At 39.6% G+C, this 19,516-nt stretch overlaps 1 protein-coding gene across 2 annotated transcripts in view; it reads left to right on the top strand.

Annotated features, from left to right (window-relative positions):
- The window catches only part of ADAMTSL1 (ADAMTS like 1), an 821,320-nt gene that overhangs the window by 437,453 nt on the left and 364,351 nt on the right, over positions 1 to 19,516 (top strand). The window contains exon 1 of one of the 2 annotated variants that reach the window (XM_087822641.1): positions 15,910 to 16,266. The exons of the other annotated variant lie outside the window; for it this stretch is intronic. Coding sequence (XP_087678767.1) covers positions 16,204 to 16,266 — 63 coding nt within the window. The 5' untranslated portion in view covers positions 15,910 to 16,203. Of the gene's footprint in view, positions 1 to 15,909; positions 16,267 to 19,516 lie in introns of those variants that run through there. 2 annotated transcript variants of the gene reach the window in all.

Genomic DNA, 19,516 nt, shown 5'->3' with positions numbered 1-19,516 from the left:
TAGAGGTAATTTTTTAAATAACCAAACATTAAACTCCTAATATACATTTTCTTAATCTTTAGAGCAGCCAGGTCTCGAAGTCTCCTAAGTAACGTATAAGATGCTAGGCAAAATTAAAAGGGCATCTAGTCCATTCTCCTTCTTCAGACCAAAGTGTTCTTCTACTGATCCAAATACTTGAGAATACAATTGGTTTCTTAAAAGCAGTGATTTTTAAACATTTTTAGGCATGGACCCAGCCTAATAAAAGTTGCCAGTCTTCTTCTCAGAAAAAAAAAGTACATGTGTATACATATACCCACAAAATTTTACATTGAACTTGGCAAGGATCACTGAATCCATCCATGTGGAAGGGGTTCAAAGATCTTAAGTTAATAGTGTTTCAAAGTTTAAAGAAGGGGACCGAAAATGCTTACTAGGTAACTCACTCTGTTTTGGACAGTTTATAATCCAAAAATTCTTATCTCTAAAAGCCCTCCCATTTCAACTTATTCTCTTCATGGAGGTCATAAAGAACAGTGAGTCCCCATTACCTTTCATATTTTTGAAGGCCTTATTAAGCCACGCCTTGGATGTGTCCTCACCAAGATAAATAATCCTAGCTAAGTAATTCCAGTTTGGCTATACCTTTCCTCAGAGGCCCCATTATTCAATTCTTAATCATCTTTGTTGACTTCCTCTGAATAGTCTTCAGTTTTCCCATAGTCCTCCGAGATTCTTGAGCCTATAATTATTCCTTAGGTTGTAGCTAAGGTCCACCAAAGTAGCCTTAGTGCTTAACAAGTTTTGTGTAACCCACTATCCTACCCTTTTCCTGCCATATTGGAAATCCTGAGCTAACAAGTTGCTGCAAACTTTATCACTGGTCCTCCTGAATGCTTGATCCACCAGATTTTCCATTTGGGAATACGTGGTATCTCAAGGTTGCAAGCTGCACCGTTCAGCCTATATGACAGTATTTGGAAGCCCTGCCCTTAGTACCTAATGGGTCCATTTAAAACAAACTTTGACTTTGCTGGATTTCTTTTTCTTCGGTGAATACATCTCTATTTCATTTTATTTTCAAGTTAGGAGATTTTTAAATAATGACTAAGTAAATACCAGTGCTCATGACTACTTGCTTTTTTTAATTTTTAAATATTTTTATCAAATTTATTGGGGTTACATTGGTTAATAAAATTATATAGGTTTCAAGTGTATAATTTTATAATACTTCCCCTGTATATTGTATTGTGTGTTCACCACAGTCAAGTTTCCTTTGGTCACCATTTATCTCCCCTTTACCCTCTTCTAGCTGCCCCACCACCCCTTCCCTCTAGTAATCTTACCTTTTGCAACAGCATGGATGGACCTGGAGATTATTATACCAAGTGAAATAAGCCCATCAGAGACAGACAAATACCATATGATTCTACTTAAATGCAGAATCTAATGAACAAAATAAACAAACAAAATAGAAACAGACTCACAGATACAGAGAACAGACTGACAGCTGTGGGGTGGGAGGGGGGCAATGGGCAGCTGGGTGACATAGGTGAAGGGATTAAGCAAAGGAAAAAATTACTCATAGACACAGACAATACCTACTTCCTTTAATCTCCCTGGAAACTCTGGTTACTTTCTTCTTGTTTTTTGAGATATTGGTTCAAAGGTCACTCCTTAGTGACCACCCCAATCTCAGTGTGTACCCCAACCCCACCATGAGGTCACTCCTGTTTCTCTTTGTCATAACACTTACTACTATCTGAAGTTACCCTGTTCATTTATCTTTTTAATCTTTCTCCACACCTTTCCCCCTACTAGAGGAAGCACCACAAAATCAGAGATCTTATCTGCTTGTCTCACTCATTCCTGCAGCATTTAGAGCAGTCCTGACATATGCCAGCCAGTCAGTAATTGCATATATTTTTGTGTGTCTGTTTTAAAAGAAACCATCTTATCTCCCATTTACCAGACTTCAGAATCTTTAAATCCCATGTCCTTATGAAAAACGTTTCTTTTTCTATGCATTTTATGCATGTACATAATTACTTATTATGTTAGAGTGCTGTGGACTGTCCAGTTATTGAACTAACTTTGAGGTTTTAGTTTTTAAAACACCAAAAAAGAAACACAAAAACTGGTTTGATAAATAAAAGGAGATGGACTTACTGACTCATCAGTTAAAGTAAAATCAAATTACAGGGGGAAAAAGGTTTCATAGACATACTCCAAGAAGAAACGAGGAATTTTTATACAAGGTGTTTTCACTTCTAGAATATCCCCCTCTGTCCTCCAGAAGCCACTATGGGTTCTGAGAAATCCTTTAGACAGAAATTAAGGCAGGAATAAGACAAAAATCCTTTAGACAGGATGCCAAGGTTGAAAGAGGAGTTGGAGAAAGCTGCAGTGCCTTTCCTTTCCTCTCAGGACAGGAAAAGAATTCCTAGTTTTACTTTTCTGTGTGCATATTATGCTTCAATATTTTTTTTAAATTCTGTCTTAGCTCAGGCACAATCACTCTTAGGTGTAGCTGACACCTACCCTCCATCAGGGTCAGAACAAGGGATGATGTCCCTGTGTCTCCAATCCAATCCGTTAGGTGGAAGAGGTTGAGCTCAGCAATCCTGGCTTCTGATGATCAGAATCAGTGAGTGAGTTTGGTGCTGCGTCCCTTTGGTGAAGGAAACCCTTCCATTCACACCCTACCTCTTTTCTGCAGTTGTGTCGGATGCCCATGAGATCTTCAGGATTTCATAGAAGTAATTTACAGCGTTTGAAGGGATTTTGAAAGGTTGTTTTCATTTTCAAACTTGTTTGAATGTGTCCCACAGAAAGAAAGACATTTTTCATGGTGACCTACCATGTGTACCACCTACGCTGAAACACACGCACACACACGCACGCACTCCTGAAATAAAACTTTTGTCAAACACTATTTATCCTTCTTAGATGAAATACACTCAATATTTTCTATTCTACTGTGAACTATTTTCTTTTTGTTTTTAATGTTGGTTGTTACACACTAAATTGATTTTATGACCTGTTAGCAGATCTACCTACAGTTGAAAAATAATGCTTTAACCATTTCACAAAATGGTGAATGTGAGACCTGAGAACTTTACCTCATTTTGCCCTAAGCTTCCATGATATTTGGTGTTGTTCCTCATTGGGATACCAATCCCCAAACTCATTAGGTTCTCATTAGGTGGCTTGTTTCACAAGATTCCCAGAACATCATTAGAAGAAAAAGACTTTATCGAGGCTTAATACACTGTGAACAACATTTGAGCAAGAATATGCTGAATCAGTGAGAAGTCTCTGTCCAATGACAATGAAAATTCTGAGTGAATTACAAAGACACTGCTTCCCCATGGATAGATTTCTTTTTTTTAAGCCAGAGTCATAAAATTTTAGAGCCAGAGGAGACTTTTGCAAATCTAGTTCAGCCCTTTGATTTGATGACAAAAAGATTCCCATGCACATTCTGAGGAGTTCTGAGCCTGAGTCTTGTTCCCTTATCAACAATATTTTTAAAAACAGTATTAGCTGCCATGAGCAGATATATTTTAAACAAACAGATCTTCTATGCTTCAAGAAATAACACAGGACTAAAGATTTTTAGTATTACAGAAAATACTGGAAATATTATTTCTAGTATTTAAAAAGGGACAGTGTTGGTATCTTAGCTTTCTTTTTAGAAGTGGCCATAGTAACTGAGTTGTAGAAGCCTTATACTATGACCCACACATCTGCTTGAGGAAATACTTCTATAGGCATGGATTTTCCATTATTTAGACATGCAACAAATATAATTTGAGAACCTAGTATCTGCTCTCAAGCAGCTTATATTATAGTGAAATATAAAATGCTTGTTTTTTGTATTACAAATTATGTTATCCAGGAAATAATACATCATAAACAGTGTGTATTTCATGGTCAGACTTTATGGGTGTTTTATGAGACATATTTGATCTACCGCTCTGGATCCTAGTTTCTGGGCAGGGATCTAAACCTTTTGATTTTTAAGCCCTCTGTTGTACTCAGTACCCTATCTCACTAGTTATTTTATTCATTAATTCAGTAAATATTTCTTGAGTACCTTAGATCTGTCAAGCACTACACTAGATACTGGAGTTATAGAAGTAACCAAGAAAGACCAACGCTCTGCATTCAGGGAACTTATATACCATAGGGGCCCATCATGAGTAGCGAACCCCCCACCCACCAGCTTAGTTAGTCAGATCCTTTGGAAAAGTATTGAACTAGGTCACATTTTACTAATATTGGTGCCCAAATCTCCAACAACACAGTGAAGATGAGCGTTTAACAAGTGGGATTCGTTAGGTTATTTAAAAGTGAGCACATTAGCCTACATTGCTGGGTGTTTCAAAGAGCAATCCTAAATGAGATTCTTCCCATTAGATTTTAACCGCCACAATGATAATGTTACCAACCAACCATAATTGACAAATACACAGGGAAGGGAAAGAGGGATAGAAGGAATGTAGGAGGAAGGCAGGCTGTGGGGGGGGGGGGAGGAAGGGGTACTCAGAATGGAAAAGCAAGCATGTTTAAAATTCAGGATTTACGTATAATATTTTCAGTGTCAAGACCAGACAGAGTAATGACAAAAGCTACTAATACTCCCAACTTGAGTAGAGTTGAATTTAGCAGAAATGGAAAAACTGTTGGCTACTCTCCTTCCAGAATTGCATTGTTTTGATATTCTGACTCAAGTCTTAAGCATGACATTTCATGATGGGCTAAGCTGTGGAGCAACCACACCCTATTCTTGGCAAAAGTATATATCATATTACATTACCAAGGAGAGAACAATGGAAAGTTTTTAAAATAATAAATAAACACCATATCTTATTTATAAATCTTGTCAAGGTTTTCAAGGACTTGCCTGGCTCCACAGCGAACCCGCTGTTTGTTTGCTATATGAGATGCCACGTGCAGAGTAACTGCTTGAACAGCAAGCCCCTTTTCCATTTCAGCTTCTTCAGCCCTAACCATGGGGGCACTATCCTCTTTACTAGTAAAAGTAAATCCAGGTTTTATGGCTGGACAGAGTCCAGGGCACTCCAAGTGGAGCAGACGGTTGTGAAGAATTATTTATGGCAGATTTCGTGATGCCTGTGTCGTACTCTGATTTAATAGGGGGGAAAGTGAAATCTGAAGCAGAGTGAATTCAATTTCCAAATTTTACTAGGTGTACATACAGGTCTTTACACTGGGGTACTATCACTGCCCCCAGCTTCTTTTTATGGATTTCATTCTTTGCAAAAGTGAGTTGTTCCTTGAACAGACCCACGAAAAGACGACATTGGATAATCCACAAGAAGTCTTCAAGCTAACACTTTCGAAGTCCACCCAACAAACCGATTCTGTTGCGCGCGCACAGTGTGTGATGAGAAAATTCACATTTCACTGGAAATCACCCCTCCAAAGGAAGAGAAAATAACTATAGAATCTTGATGCAAATGGTACCACAGATTCCTTTTCCTGGTGGTTCATCAAAGCTTCGTATCGGCCTGCGGTAACACTGGCCATGTAAGAACCTCAAAACACTGTCATTTTGCAAGGAAAACTAAATACATGTGTTCAATCTAATTTTTAATAAGTGTAACTTTAAAACAAGTCTTTATTATTATTTTTTACCCCTCATCTTCAAAGAGAATATTGTGAATCCAAGAAAGTTGCACAATTAAAGAATAAGCAATATAAATCTTCATTAAGAAACAGAACACATGCCTGGACAGACAAATAAGTATCTGTATCAAATTTTATTATGTATCAGAGTTTAACATATATCCAAATATGTTATTGTTGATAAAAATATTTCATGTGCATCATCTCTTTCTCTTTACTTTGGTAAGCAAATTATACCATTATGGTTCTTAAATCATTACATAGAGACAGGTTAAGTACATCACTTTTGTTCTTACGTGAAGTAGATATAGATGAATTTCCCTTGCATTTTTATTTAATCTACCCAACTCCTTTCATTATTAAACTGGTATCTCAGAATAAAATTTAAAGAAGAAATGAAAATACATTTACGTGCAAGGCAATAAACTACTTGTCTTTACCTGCCTAACATGGTCCTTTGGAGTGAGAGGAGGGAGAAATAGAACAAGGTGCTGAACCAGTGACGGTCTTTGAGGAAGCAGGCAGGAAAGGACAGGAAGAAATAACATTGGACTTCCTCGGTCCATTGATTAACAGTTGGGAAATAAAGATAAATGTTATTTATAAATATATATGCATATATATAAGGTCTGTATTCAAGGTGTACATAACATAAATCATGTATATGTGTATGTATGTGTATGAAGTATTTTAAAAATAATGAAATGACTATGTTATCCATTACCCAGCTTAAGAAATTGACTGTAGCCAATGTCTTTGAAAACTTCTATTTAGAAAGTCATTCATTCATTCAACAAATATTTATTCATTCAACAAATATTTGTTGAACACACACTGTGTGCCTAGATCCTGTGCTAGATATTGGATACAGAGGTTAATAAAACTGGAATAGCTTCTGCCCTTATAGAGCTCACAGTCTAATGAGAGGGAGACATTGAATATGTTATCACACAAATAAATGTAAATACAAATGATTCATAACTATGAAGTATGATAGGTTCTGTACAAGAAGGCATTGAAAACAAACAGGAAAGGCCAATTTAGATTGACAGATCGAGGAAGTCCTCTCCGAGGATCTCCTAAGATGAGACGTGAGGAGCTGTTAGAGTAGAAGCAGTAGGAGCATTCGAGGAGCATGCCAGGCAGCAAGGTAAGTGCCAAGGGTGAGTGCCAAGGCTTTGGGGGCACAGGCTCATTTACATTTAAGTTGAGAGGACCCCAATCTACATATGTGAAAACTTAATCCAGAGACATACTTCTCTAATATTTGCTTTCCTTTTGAGTGAGGGTGGCACTGTTGACATAACATGGAAAAGCTTGTGCTTGCTTTATTTATTTTTAACTTGTAAGAAATTTAGTCATCACACATGGCAGCGTATCCATTATCATACTGAGTTCCACAGTTTTTTGGCACAAGGATTAGGAGTTCACATCAGGGGATTTCGTTGGGACTGCTTTTACACAGGTAAATTATTTGTTATTTTTTATTCTTTTTTTCCTTCCTTAAAATTTGTATGGTAAATATACAGCACATAAAATTTTACCATTTTAACTATTTTAAGTGTACAGTGCTGTGGCATTAAGGACATTCAAATTACTCTGCAACCATCCCCACCATCCGTCTCCAGAATTTTTAAAAATTCCCCAACTGAAACTCTGTACACATTAAACATGCATTCTTCATTCCTCCTCTCCCCCCAGCTTCTGGCAACCACCATTCTACTCTGTCTCTATGAATTTGACTGCTCTAGACACCTTATATGAGTGGATTCGTTCATGTCTTCAAGGCTCATGAGTGTTGTAGGATGTCTCAGAATTTCCCTCCTTTTTAAGGCTGAATAATATGACATGGTGTGTAGGCACCACATTTCATGTATCCATTCGTCTGTCAACAGACACCTGGGTTGCTTCTACCTTTTGGTTACTGTGAATAATGCTACTGTGAACAGGGGTGTCCAAATATCTGTCCGAGTTTCTGTTTCCATTTCTTTTGGTATATATCCGGAAGGGGACTTGCGGGATCATATGGTAATTCTATGTTTAATATTTGAGGGAATCAAGCTTATGCTTTTTAAATTCATACTTTCAACAAATGTTATGTGCCAGGTGGCCATGCCAAAGGTTGGGAATGAATAGTCAGGACACAGACACCGCCCTCGAGACTTCCAGTCTAACGTTTGAGTAGTTTGTTTTTTCTTTTTTTTTATGGTAGTAATGACTTGTAGTTGATTCATTAACTCCCAGTTGGCAAGGATGCCCTCATGACCCAAGCTTTGTAACTTGAGGCTCTGAGTAACTGAGTCAACCAGAATCAGATAGGAACAGTACATTTTCCTGTAAATCAGGTGACTCAGAACATCACCAACTCCTCCACCATGTACATCATCTGTAATAGCTTGAAGAGAAAATCATTTCAGCTAAATTAGAAATTTTATTAGTGGAACCTATACGAATGAAAATCTAGTCGTATTATATGTCATCATTCTACCACAACAAGGAGAAAAGAGTGAAGCTGGATATCTCCTTTTCTTTAAGGACATTACTTGGAATTGCACCTATAGCTTCACTTAAATCTTCTTAAGAATAACTTTGTCACATGGTCACATGTAGCTGCAAGAGAGGCTAGAAAATGTCTCTCTTCTGGGTGGCACTGTATGTTTGTTACCACAGTGAAAGAAGAATGATAGTTTTTGGGAGATAGTTAATGTTTCTGCCACAGATATGCCATTTAAACTCTTCCCCCTTAACACGCAGGCATGGATTTAAAAACCAAGCTGTTGAGAGCAAAACTAAATGCGTATGGTTATAGTAAACATTCTATGTACAAGGCCATTCTGAGGCTGACAAGACCATTTCTCTCTCACTGCAAGGGGTAGAAAACTGAGGGGCATGGAGGGAGAGATGGGGAAGTGAAAAGGGAAAATATGTAACCCAACACTGAAACCAGATGGTAGGCCCGTGCAACTATTGGGACAAAGATATACCTCTCTAAAGAAGACCATGAGAAAACCATCAAAGTCACATGCCTTGGACATTACTGTTTATTTATCTTGCACAGTGCAGACATACCTCCATGGGTATTCATCCTAGAAATATTCTCAGGTGATACAGCGAACTTGGCTTGCTGGACTTAAATGAAAAACACCTCAAGGCTAGGACTTGTATCCCATCCAGCTGCTCCCAAAGGCTTTTGTGATTGGCCCTGACCATCTAATCACATCTAAGGACCAGGGGTTCTTCCCTTTATCCTTGGGACGCTATACTTTCTATAACTACTAGTTTCTGTGCTGTGAAACCAATATTGAATTTTAACTTCTGGGAAATGCACATGTAAAAAAACCCAAAAAAAACTGTAGATTCTTTTACCTATTTCTCCCAATTGTATCCCATATTTCCCCTCAGAACACTGCATATTGGTAATGTTTTTGTTGTTATTAACTTGTATTTAATACTTTTTGTTTTTATTGTATAGGATTTTTCCCTTTTGCCATACTTACCAATTTTAAAATTTCTTCATGAAAGTCTTTTTAAAAGAATGGCCCACCACATTTTGAAGCAGGAAAGATAAAATATCGTTTTACCCACAAACTCCATGTCCTTTTATGAAACCTAAAAAAGCCCCAATATACTATAAATTACTTTTTGTTAGAGGTTCTTTTTCAGTATTTCATTATTTGACTTTTTAAATATTTTGGACAGTATTTATAATTGTGATATGAGATAAACTTTCTAACTTAACAGGGAAACCATTCATCCAGTTGGTGTTAGCAAATATTACCAGCATATAACAGGAATAAAATTGCAGGCTCACAATGATCTATTTTATTTTAGAGAAAGAGAACTCTGATTTTCCATGGTTTAATTGCTATTTTGAAATTCAAATTTTATTTCAATTTTAATTTACATTTTGCCTTTGTTTTCAGAAACCATGTTTCTTGTGTAATTCTCTTGCTTGCTGCTGCTTTTCTCGGAGTTTTTTTTGCTACCGTATCTGTAGACACAGCATATGTTCGTTAACTCACATGTTAATTTCACAAGTATTTCTCCAGTGTCAATTATCTACAGGGCTTTGTGGAGAAACAGGCATTAGGGCTACAGTTTAAAGGTGAAAAAGGATATTAGCAAGACAGGCATGGGAGGAGGGCCTTTCGGGCAGAAGGAACAGGATAAACAAGTATATGGAAGTGGGAAGACTTGGAGTCCTGGGGCAATATCAGGTATTTTAATTGGGTTAGAGCATGACTTTCTGTTATCCTGGGACTGGAAGCAGACCAGGGAGGTCCTTGAATGCCAAGCTGAGGAATTTGGCTTTTGCATTTTAATCCCACTCTCTCTGTATTGTCTATAAATCTGTTAACACTCCTTCACCTTATTGTCTGGCTCTGGTATAATTATTTTATCTGTAGAGGATGATGTCATGGAAATAGTACTGAACTAAGAATCAAGGGCCTTGGATTTATATATTACATTTGGGTTTAATATATGAATATTGCAACCATAATTCAAACCTCAGCCGTTAACTTGGTGTCTCTCTATGTCAAAAAGGCTACAAATGGCAGTTTATCTGTTGCCAGAATTCTCTACTTATCATGCCTTGCACACAGTAGGTGCTCTAGAAGTGTTTGTTGAATATAATTCAATAGCAAACTGCTAACATTTGACACAACCCCCACAGTGTAGAAAACGGGAGAAGGGCCTCCAGTTTGGGGCTGGTGAATAATTCTGTCTTCCCAGTGCAGCTCAGTGCTCTGTTGTGAGTTTATTTATTTGTTTCTTTCTTTCAGGGGGAGAGAAAGTCCTAAAATTAGAATCTAAATTATGATAATAATTTTATCCAGTATTTTATTAGGATTTTCAGGACACAGAAAAGTTGAAAGGTGTGTATGGTGGACACTCCCATACCCACCACCTATCATGGTAATGATTTGTTGAGCTCTTAGTTTGAATCAGGCTCTGAGCTAGACCCCAAACCCCTCACCCACTGCCCGCAATGCCATGTGGTGCTAACCATTACTCTCATTACTTAACAGCTACAAACAAACAAAAAACTGGGCTCAGAGACTTTCAGCAATTTGTTTCCTTCAAGTTTTCCTGGTAATCAGTGGAACAGCTAGGATCTGAATTGAGTGGCTCCCAAATCTGGGTTCTTTGCACTACACCAAGCAGTCTTCAGAATTCCTCTCTGCCACTGGCAGGGTCACAGATTCAAACCAAGTACCTACAGTGTGAGACGCCCTGAATTGGCATTGCAGACAATAGTAAAAAAATGTGAGCTGAGGCTCTGAGTGCTTTGGGCAGCTAGAGATGAATCAAATCAAATTTTAAAATGTGTTGTGTTCCTTCCATGTGGAACATGCAGTGCTAGACGCTTTGTAGGGAAAGGGAGACTGTGGGATAAAGATTTTTAAAAATATGTTTTTTTCCCCTTTAAACAGCCTGAAATAGTGTGGGTCAGGCTAAGTAAAATTCTGGGTCTCACATTTTCCTACCTTCTCTGCTTTCTCTGTTCTCCTCACCTGCAAAGCCTTTCCCCCTTTCTTTTCATCTCCTAAAAGACTGTCTACCTCAAGGTCTTTCTCAGTGTCTACTTCTTCCATTTGGGTACTCTTCACCAAGTCCTCAAACTGGCAATGACCTCTCCCTTCTTGAAATTCCTATGGCCCTTTACTCTACAAGGAGACAGTGTTGCTTAGTTGTTAGGAACACAGATGGCCCAGGTTCCAGACCTTGGCCTTTCCCCTCTCTGGGGATATGATCATAGGCAAGTTATTTAATTCTCTGGGCCTCAGTTTTCTCCTCTGTTAAAGGGGATATATCAGTCAAGGATTCTGTTCCAGAGAACAGAATTTATCCTTGCTAATCTAAGCATAAAGTGTTCTATTTGGGGGTATTAAGTAACTAACAGGAAATTGGAAAAAGTCTCTAGTTTGAGTTTTCTCAAGACCCCCATGCTATTTTACAGCAACAGATCACCACAGGAGCTGTTGCCTCTTTCATGACCAGGAAGTCACCTGCTGAATGGAAATGTAAGGCTTCAGAAAGCATGCCCACATTCTTTGATCCATCTAGAACTGCATGCCCCAAGCCTGCCTCTTGACACCTACAAAGGTGGTGACTGGCTAGCATGGCTGCAGACAAACCACATTGCTCTGTAGTCATTTTTACAAGCCAAAGAGCAAAGTGCGGTCTCTGCCTCACTTCCACCTTCCAAATCTTGTGGAAGTGGTTCTAAGTGGCCAAATCTAAATTACATCCAGTACCCTAGCTGCAAGGGAGTCTGGGAAATGTAGTTTCTGGGTTTCTGGCCTCTGTGTTTCAGGAAGGCACTGGTTGGGATGAAGCTAATAACTATATCTACTTTATAGGGTGGTTGTGAGAATTAAAAGAAATAATAAACATAGTGTCTTTAGAACAGTGCATGGTATGTGAGAGACTCAATCAATGTAGCTATTTTCATCAACTTCTTAGAGAGTTGTCCAGGGGAAGTCAAACCACCTTAGATATAGCTCCAATTTTTCACCTGTTAGTAAGTACCTTTGATGAACCCACTTATTATAAAAGCGCACTAGTTTTCTCATCAGTGAGTTGAGGATAATAATTACTCTCTACCTTATAGAGTTTCTGCTCATATAACATTAGGTTCTGTGTGAAAGATGCTTTGAAAATTTTAGCCAACACTCCAATTGCTTGTGTGTTAAGTAGGTATTAGGTGAATTGGAGAGCTACAGACACCTGCTCAAATTCCAGCTCTGTCCCTGAGACTAGCAGTCGGCTTCCTATAGTTTTATCTTATTCAGTCTCACACCATTTCTCCCCCTTTAATTTTCAGAATTAGGCAGGGAAATGACACAGCTTCCACGCATGCCCATGAGGACAGTGAGGCTCAGGCGCCACCATAACCACCCCTTTCAGGAGGGGAGATGAGGCTCTGTCCAGCTCGTCAGTGCTCCCCACCGCTGAGTTCTTTCCAGAAGACCCTCTGCCCTCTCAACCCCAGTTACTGCAACTGGCGGGCCAGTGAGAAGGCCCAACCTCAGGACGAGACAGGTGGCTTCAGCGTGAACACTGTAACGTACTCTCCCCAGGGAGAGAAATTCCGAGAGTTTAGCTCACTCTTTCCTGCCATAAAGCACACTGAATGTTAACAGCTTGCTCCTGTCCAAGCTGGTGTTTTTTAAATTAAGTATTGTTAAATCCATACCATTTGGAATGATGCTTCAGACAGGCCTGACACTCTTGCTTCTGCTTTCATTTCACCTAATATATTGTGCAGGGAGCCGGTAACCAGTATTACAGCAGCCAGGGCTGCTGCTGCTGCTGCTGCTGCTCAGACACTGGCAGACGGCTTTAATTTAGATACCTGAAGAGGAAAAAAGGAACTCAGCCAACGCCCTGCTCAGATGCCATAAGAGGCCTTTCCCAGGCTGCCGTTAGTATGGATCTCGATTACCTAGGGTTGGATGTTATTTTTCCTTGGCACTGATAGAGGTTTTAGAAATGACGAAGATAGAAGACAGAGAAGCTATACGCTAATATAAGATACTTTCCACTGTCAGGTAGCATGTACCCATAGTAAATCCTGGGTAGCCTGCCTCCTGCTCCTTTGCTTTTACTGTAAACATCCCCCTCCAACCGCTATGATACCACTACCAATATCAGAAAATGTGTGTATGTGTATACCCACATATATACATAGAAATATAGAAATATATGTGTGTGTGTATATATGAGATGAGAGAGAGTCAAAGTCAGAAGACCTTGTCCAAAAGCCATTTCTAGCCAGTGGGCCTGAGGCAAGTCACTTCAGTTCCCTGAGCCTCAGTTTTCACATAAATAAAATGGGGTGAGTTACTTAGCCAGTTTCACAGAGAAGTCATAAAGGTCAAATGAGATTGTGGCATGAAATAATTTGGTAAACTTTAAAGATACCATATGAACTTTGCTAGTTATCAAAATTAGCTCATCCCACAAATCTACCTCAGTCACCCTAACCCAAACTGATTTTGTCCACCTGTTTCTGAAGTTACAGTATGCTTGGAGTTTGCCCTCCCGTGTCCAGTGCTTCACTGTGCAATTGCTTTTCCTCATTTCTTGGGGCATCTCCAACAGGAAAGGAGATGCTAGAGCATAGGGACCAGAAGCATGAGACACTGCAGTGGACATCCTCCAGGCATTCAACAAATGACTTAGAGATTGACTTAAAAATATGCTACTATCCAGTGACTGTTGAGGTGATCGTCTTGCTGTATACTGACATGTCCATCAAAGCTCCAATGCAGAAATCTCTGGCTCCACCATTGAGACAATTGTTTCCAAAGCAAGAAAGAATCTAGACAAGCCTGCAAGTGACTACAGTCACTCTCTTACCATACTATACTAATTACTATGTTGCTATTATCCGTTCTCCATCATCTCTTCTTCCCTTTGACCTGCCTAACGAGTGAAGTTTATGGAGAAAGCGGTGCTAGATAAAATATCCCATTTCTTTACAGAACTTGCTGGAACTCTTTAGCTGGTAACTCCGATAGAAGGAAAAAAAAACCCGCAACAGAAAGCTTACATGTGTAAAGGAGAGAGAGAGAGAACATAGCTTCATAAATGAAAGTTTATTTCAATCAATCCATTTCTTTAATGATAACAATTTCAGATAACACCAGTCAACTATTTTTACAGTTACTCGCGAATACTCTCCAGCTTGTGAGCATCAGCTGGTTCTTGAGAGATCTGTGAAGCGAGTCTTTGTGAGAAAGGAAAGCACACTTAAAGAACAGGGCCTCTGTGTTAGGGATTCGCACTACCCGCTTTGCTGGGTGGGGGAAAGGTGGATCCTTGTATGCCCTTCACTTTCCTCACAGGTTAAAAATGGGAATATTAAAGCTCTTCTGTCTTGAATTGACATACCGTTGGAAGCAGGTAACCTGAAGTTAAACAACCTGCTTTCCCTCACCAGTTTGAAAAGCTGCATGGCAGCTATGAATATAGACAGACCTGCCTGTATTCACATGCCTGTCACAGCTTCATCAGGTTTTCCATATCTGTGTGTTTCATACCTCTTGTCGGTATTTTTTTTTTAATTAATGAAAGGAAAGAACATTAATTATAAGTGTCTCCTACCTCCATCATATCTATTTCTTGGCTATCAGGAGATCGGCAAAGGGAAAACTTCCTGGTGAGACACCTATGGGAATGTAAGGCCAGGTTTGCTATTTCATTCTTTCAAAAGCCCAGTGATTTCCTTCGCTGATAAGGAGAGAGACGTACTTGTTGGACACTTGACACTTTTCTAAAACTGTAACAAAAATCCTCCTGTGGTAGAGTCGAAATCTTGCTTGCTGGTGGATTAACCGGACTCAGAAGCTCCGTGACCTTCTCTTGGCCTTGTCATCACTTCACTGCTCCTCAGCAGCCCTCCAGGGCCGGGCCTGGGAGGTCATCTCAGCCCCTGCGAGAGGGAAGGGGAAGGGGAAGGGGAAGGGAGGTAGACTCCTTCAGCCTTCGCTGCTCTGCAGCAGCTCCAGCACGGGCGTGAAGGAGGCTGAGGCTGTCGGTTAAAAGGCTCTGGGATTAGCTGAGGATTTAATTCATCCTTTCTTTCTCTCCCCCCTAAAGCAGACAGTTGAGAGTTGGCCGTGTGTCAAAAGCAGGCTGTTTCTCAACCTCAGATTTCAGTGCCACTCATCCCCCGTCTTTGTGAAGGGCTTCCTTTTAAACTAGTGGATCTAAATTTCTAATTGTGCCTTTCGCCTTAGTAAACCTCGGGTGTTTTTTAAATTGTCACTTTACGAAGAATCAACTTCCTTTTCCTCCAGATCAAGTCATTAATACACAAAGTAACTTCTGCCACTATTTAGGTTTAGTGAGTAACTTTAGAAAATTTTTACAGTCTCCCTTCTCCAAGTCAAGGGGGAAAATAAAGAGCAACTTTATGGAAGAAGAATAAAGCAGTCGCACAGACACATTTAAAGGGCACATTGAGTCAGGTTTTGTCTATGACTCTTTCCCTTTATGGCATATGTTATATATTGACAGGGATTAAGTTTCTCTCCTGAATGGAACAATACGGAGTCACAGGGAGCTACTGTACTTTACAAAGCAGCAGGCATCAGCGCAAGCAAGTGGCAAAGAGAAATGTATCTCACAAAGAACTAACCAGGTTAGTTAGTAGCGCAGGGCTTGGCTTCCTCGTTTGCAATTCTGCATCTTTTGCATTTGGCTTCTGGCTCAGCTGCGCGCTCGGCTCTCCTTTCTTTTTTTTCTTTTTTTCTTTTTTTTTTTTTTTTTTTGCTCGCACTGTTACACTTTCTCTGTCCCCCTGGCTTTGTTATTCAGCATGTCTGATTAGCAGGAGCCTGATTGGCTGGCTGCCTGCTCCGAGAGAGATTCCATTCAGCTTACCCCCCACCCATCCACCTACCCACCCACCCCTAGTCAGGAAATGTGAGCGGGGCTGATGGAAGCTGATAGGCAGGGCTGGAGTGTTAGCACCAGGACTGGATGTGACAGCAGGCAGAGGAGCACTTAGCAGCTTACTCAGTGTCCGATTCGGATTCCGGCAAGGATCCAAGCATGGAATGCTGCCGTCGGGCAACTCCTGGCACACCGCTCCTCTTCCTGGCTCTCCTGCTGCTGGTAAATGCCTTTTCCTTTCTATACGTTGCTATTGCCATCTAGTCTGGGTGCTGTTGGGGTGCCGTGGATGTGTGTGTGTGGGGGGGGTGGGGTGTCTTTATCTTCAAACGCCAGGTACAATAATCTACGTGATTTTAAAAATTCTTTCAGAACTTGAACCCCAGCTTCCCAAGCAAAATGAAGTCTGCCAGACTTTGTGGGATTAGTTAGAGGTACATAATAATATCGGGGCATGCACTTTGGGAATGACTGCACAGAGCTTGCGAGCTGGAGACTGTATAAACGGTGGTGTGTACACTTGGAATTTGGGTGACAGGCGTCCTCAAATCAAACTCACTCACTGTGGTGTTCCTGGAATTTTTTGAAGGATGGGCTGCGAGGGGCTTTCCCCCCCGCTGCCTTTTAAGAATTCTTTTCCCTCTGTGAACATGTGCTACGGAACCAGGTAAAAGAGGGAATGAGAGCCTCTTTGCAGCCAACCCAGATTATAGCTCATAATTACTGCAAGTCATCTATGGATACAAGTTAATGCTGGTATTTATGAATTGAGGATTATGGTCTTTGATCTCAGATCTGCTTTTGAAGACGAAGAAAATGCTGACTTTCTTTACGGCTGCTTTCCATAGTCACAGTGATAAGATGCTCTGCTCCTGACCATCAGCACACACTGCATTTTTGACTCAAAGTAAATGTTCCATTGTGACTCATACTTGGTTTTATGGGCAGAAAATGAACATTTACTGTCCAAAAAAAATCTACACTCAAAATATTAATAGCAATGCACATTTTTTAAACCAGAGTGTTCTGGGCAGGCAACTCAGTAAACCTCATCTGAAGGTTTGATTCCAAAATTTGCACACACTGATTCCAAACAAACGTGACTGTAGCTCTCCCTGTCACATTTAAGGCATGCCGGCACTTCCTCAGGAGGCAACCAGGCAAGAAGGGAGCCAGGTAAAAATGCAACGAATATATAGGTTGCATGGATTCGTCGATGGCGAAGGAATGTTTTGTTCTGATTACACTCTGACAAATTTGATCTGCACTATAATTATGAAGAAGGGAAGTAAGCCATTTGGTACAAATTGAAGATTCATCAGATAGGGTAATCAGGCAGTGATTAACTGTTTTATACATTCCCGCTTATTTGCATCGTTGTAGCCAAGAAATCATAATGCTACGTTGCAAATGCTGTAAATATAGAAATGTATTTTTGAGTTTTCTTGGAAATTTAAAGGCAAACTGAATTTTAAGCATGAATGGACTGTAAGTTTTAGCCGTTCGGAGGAATATAAAAAGCAGAATGTCTAGGTGTGCTTTATGACTATTGAAGCGAGCAGTTTATGAAAGGTGTCTCATTTTTTCCATATGGGACGTGTTACTTATATACACACCATTAGGTTGCCTCGTCTTTTTTTCTTTGTGATTTTTAAAAAGTGCGCATTATGTTCCCATCTAATTACATCATAAAGCAAATTACCAGTACACATTACTTTTTTGGTATCTTCCATATGAAGTATGATCTCATTTTACTTTGGAAAAACTTTCCCATTCAGGAGTAGATTGTTTTGCTACGCACTTGGTAAATGCATTATATCCCTCTTTGATATCTTGACTATTCATATGTGCACATAATGAGACCTATGTATTTGAGCACATAATGAGACTTATTTAAGATTTAAAACATAAGACACATTTTGTTTAAATTACAGTAATTGTATTGAGGGTAAAATGAAATCAAACCCAGGTTTGTTTCATACCTGTATTTAAATGAACAGGAATTCTGAGAGTTATGCTAGAAATGAAAGAGAACTGGCGAGTGCCAAGATACACCCTTGTGCAGAGTGATAACAGCATTAATAATATCTGCCATGCACTGTACGTCTGAGAGGGCCAAACACTAGGCCTGTTGTTTGGAAAGCATTACAAAGCATCCGCACAGTAACCTTGCAAATAAGACGTTTTTAAACCCATTTTACAGATAAGAAAATCAGCTTATATTAGAGCCTCCAAATGAAACACATAATAGAAGATAACTTGTTTGCTTTGTACTGCGATTAGGTTGGTCTGTAGACTTTGTTTGAGAAATTTAGGCTTTTTGCATCATCTTGGCCATTAAAGATGTGTACAATATTATAGGCAGTTGTTACACTTGCTCATTAACTGCCTTCTTCAGCTTTGTAGCTAAAATTAAATAACGGGCCTAAGAGAAAGTGACCTTCAGCCTGACCAGTAGTTGACTTAGAAGTGTGACATTGTCAACTCAACCTTCAATCTGGATAGAGAAATTGAACTGGTTGCCCTGTTTTTTTCTATAGTTTTTTAATACATTACAAGAGTCTGTCTACGTGTAGAATTAATTTAAGCAATTTTGAAAGATCCCTTTAACTTAGTTGGGAAATACTTTGTTTAGTGGCAGGCCAGTTTCTACTTCAAAACAGCCTTCATATCACACTGACAGCCAAATCATCTGTCTCATGGCTTGGTTGGTGAGTGTGTACAAATATCAAATGTGGTTCGCCAAAGCCCTTTTCCTTTGGAGCATTATTCTGAGAAAATGTGGCCCCTGTATCTATTGTATCTCGTTTAGGTGACCACCCACATTGTCATGCAAAGCTCATACATCATAGACTTCGTTTTCATTCTGGACACAATAGACAGCACTCCTGATCAAGAGGTTTTCATCCTGATATTCAAGTCAAATTAAGCCACATAACCCAACTTTTCACGTCTTCCCACCCTGCTTCCTTTTTTCATTCTCTTTTTTTGTCCCAATTGTTTAGCTCGAAAGGAATGTGGCAGAAACCATGACCAGCCATTGACATATGTGTCCATCCAAACTTGAAGTCAAATCACTTCTTGTCAGAAAGGCATTTAATCAAATTTGCATTTGGTTTTTGTTTCTTTTAAGTGGTTTTAAGCTCTTTCGCCTGCTATTGTGGGAGTTGCAAGAGTAACACTCGGAATTATAATAAAGTACATGTGTTTTTCTGTTGAATTTCTTTTTCTTCTCTGCACTAATTTATACATGGAAACTAGTCAAACACAATAGCCCATTCCCTTCAGTCACTCTGGCACTCTCCCCCACTATTATCTAAGTCCATCTATCTTGGATGGCGAGAAGCACCATTAGCTTGTGGAATGAATGTTAAATCCCTTATTTACAGCAGACTGTGGTCTGATCCAGTAAGAGTGTGCCTGTGTGTGTCTGTGTGCTTGCACACCTTGCTATAGCTATTGTTTACTATCC

This window comes from Miniopterus natalensis, chromosome 12 (genome assembly GCF_054644295.1).
Source record: "Miniopterus natalensis isolate mMinNat1 chromosome 12, mMinNat1.hap1, whole genome shotgun sequence".
NCBI classification, from domain to species: Eukaryota; Metazoa; Chordata; class Mammalia; order Chiroptera; family Miniopteridae; genus Miniopterus; species Miniopterus natalensis.
This window is presented reverse-complemented; position numbering and strand designations above follow the sequence as displayed.